This window comes from Myotis brandtii, unplaced genomic scaffold (genome assembly GCF_000412655.1).
Source record: "Myotis brandtii unplaced genomic scaffold, ASM41265v1 scaffold691, whole genome shotgun sequence".
Classification (NCBI taxonomy): domain Eukaryota; kingdom Metazoa; phylum Chordata; class Mammalia; order Chiroptera; family Vespertilionidae; genus Myotis; species Myotis brandtii.
This window is the reverse complement of record NW_005370704.1, coordinates 1,732,371-1,733,638: the sequence shown is the minus strand read 5'-3', so window position 1 is coordinate 1,733,638 and position 1,268 is coordinate 1,732,371. Positions and strand designations below refer to the sequence as shown.

Genomic DNA, 1,268 nt, shown 5'->3' with positions numbered 1-1,268 from the left:
GTCCTCAAGGCGTTTCCCGTCTACAGTCTGGGCCGCGCTGGGGACTCGGTGAGCAGCACCCCATCCCTGAGCCCGGGGCCTGCCCTCCAGGTGTGGCCTGGACGAGCTGTGGAGCCTCTGAGACGGCTGGGGGCCCTCAAGGTCACCAACATCTGCCCGTTCCCGTCTCCCTCCCAGACCTCTGGAGTCCGCCCATCTGTCCATCCCTGGCACCAGCCGTGCCCCCCTGGGTGCCTGCAGGGCCCCCCCAGCCCTGCCCTCCTCCCACCACCCCACCTCCTCCTCCGCCAGCCGAGGGTCCCTCTTAAACCCACTTCAGGGCCTCAGAGGACGGCGGGTCCCTGCCTGGCCCGCCCAGGCTGCACGGGGAGGGACGGAGCCCACGCCCAGCCCACGGGGACACTTACGATGACCGCCTGGCACACGTGCCCGCGGCAGAGTTCCGCGTAGGACGAGTAGTTCACGTACGCCAGCCAGCTGCCCGCAAAGACGCCCAGCCAGACCAGAAAGACGTACTTGACCCTGAGGCCCGGGAGCCGGCCCTGCTGTGGGAGGGAACACAGGAGGAAGCCCCACATTTGGGGAGTCACCCCCTCTCAGACCCCAGCCTTCCCGTGGGGCCCCCTGCCCCAGCACCAGCACTGCGCGGCCCAGGGACGCTCGGGGTCTCCCCCATCTTCCCACCCCTGGGCTCATGCACTCGGAGGTGGGGGCAGGTGCCCAGACTGTGACTGTAAATACATGGGCAGCCCGGCCAGCATAGCTCAGTGGCTGAATGTCCACCTGTGAACCTGGAGGTCACGGTTCAATTTCGGGTCAGGGCACATGCCCGGCTGCAGGCTTGATCCCCAGTAGGGGGCGTGCAGGAGGCAGGAAGGGAGAGGGAGAGATGGAAACACCAATGATGAGAATCATTGATCCACTGCCTCCTGCACGCACCCCACTGGGGATCGAACCCGCACCCCGGGCCTGTGCCCTGACCTGAAATTGAACCGTGACCTCCAGGTTCACAGGTCGACGTTCAACCACTGAACCACCCCGGCCAGGCAATAAAAATATATTTTAAATAAACACACGGGCAGGTAAAAAATCAGTTTCAAAACGGGGGTGACAGGGGAGTCAGCTCTTTATTTGCCGAATAAAGACGTTTTACACATTTCCCTCCTGTCTTGCCCTCATTTCGTAGTGACCTCTGATGAGAGTGGGCGGAGAACACCCGGCAGGCGCGCTGGCCTCCAACGGGGGGAGAGTTCCCGCTGGGCCCGGGC

At 64.0% G+C, this 1,268-nt stretch overlaps 1 protein-coding gene across 1 annotated transcript in view; it reads right to left on the bottom strand.

Moving 5' to 3' along the window:
- The window catches only part of FAM69B (family with sequence similarity 69, member B), a 3,848-nt gene extending 3,083 nt beyond the window's left edge, over nucleotides 1-765 (bottom strand). Inside the window, exon 1 of the mRNA XM_014529705.1 lies at nucleotides 408-765. Coding sequence (XP_014385191.1) covers nucleotides 408-578 — 171 coding nt within the window. The 5' untranslated portion in view covers nucleotides 579-765. The remainder of the gene's footprint in view (nucleotides 1-407) is intronic.
- Between the last annotated feature and the right edge of the window lie 503 nt (nucleotides 766-1,268).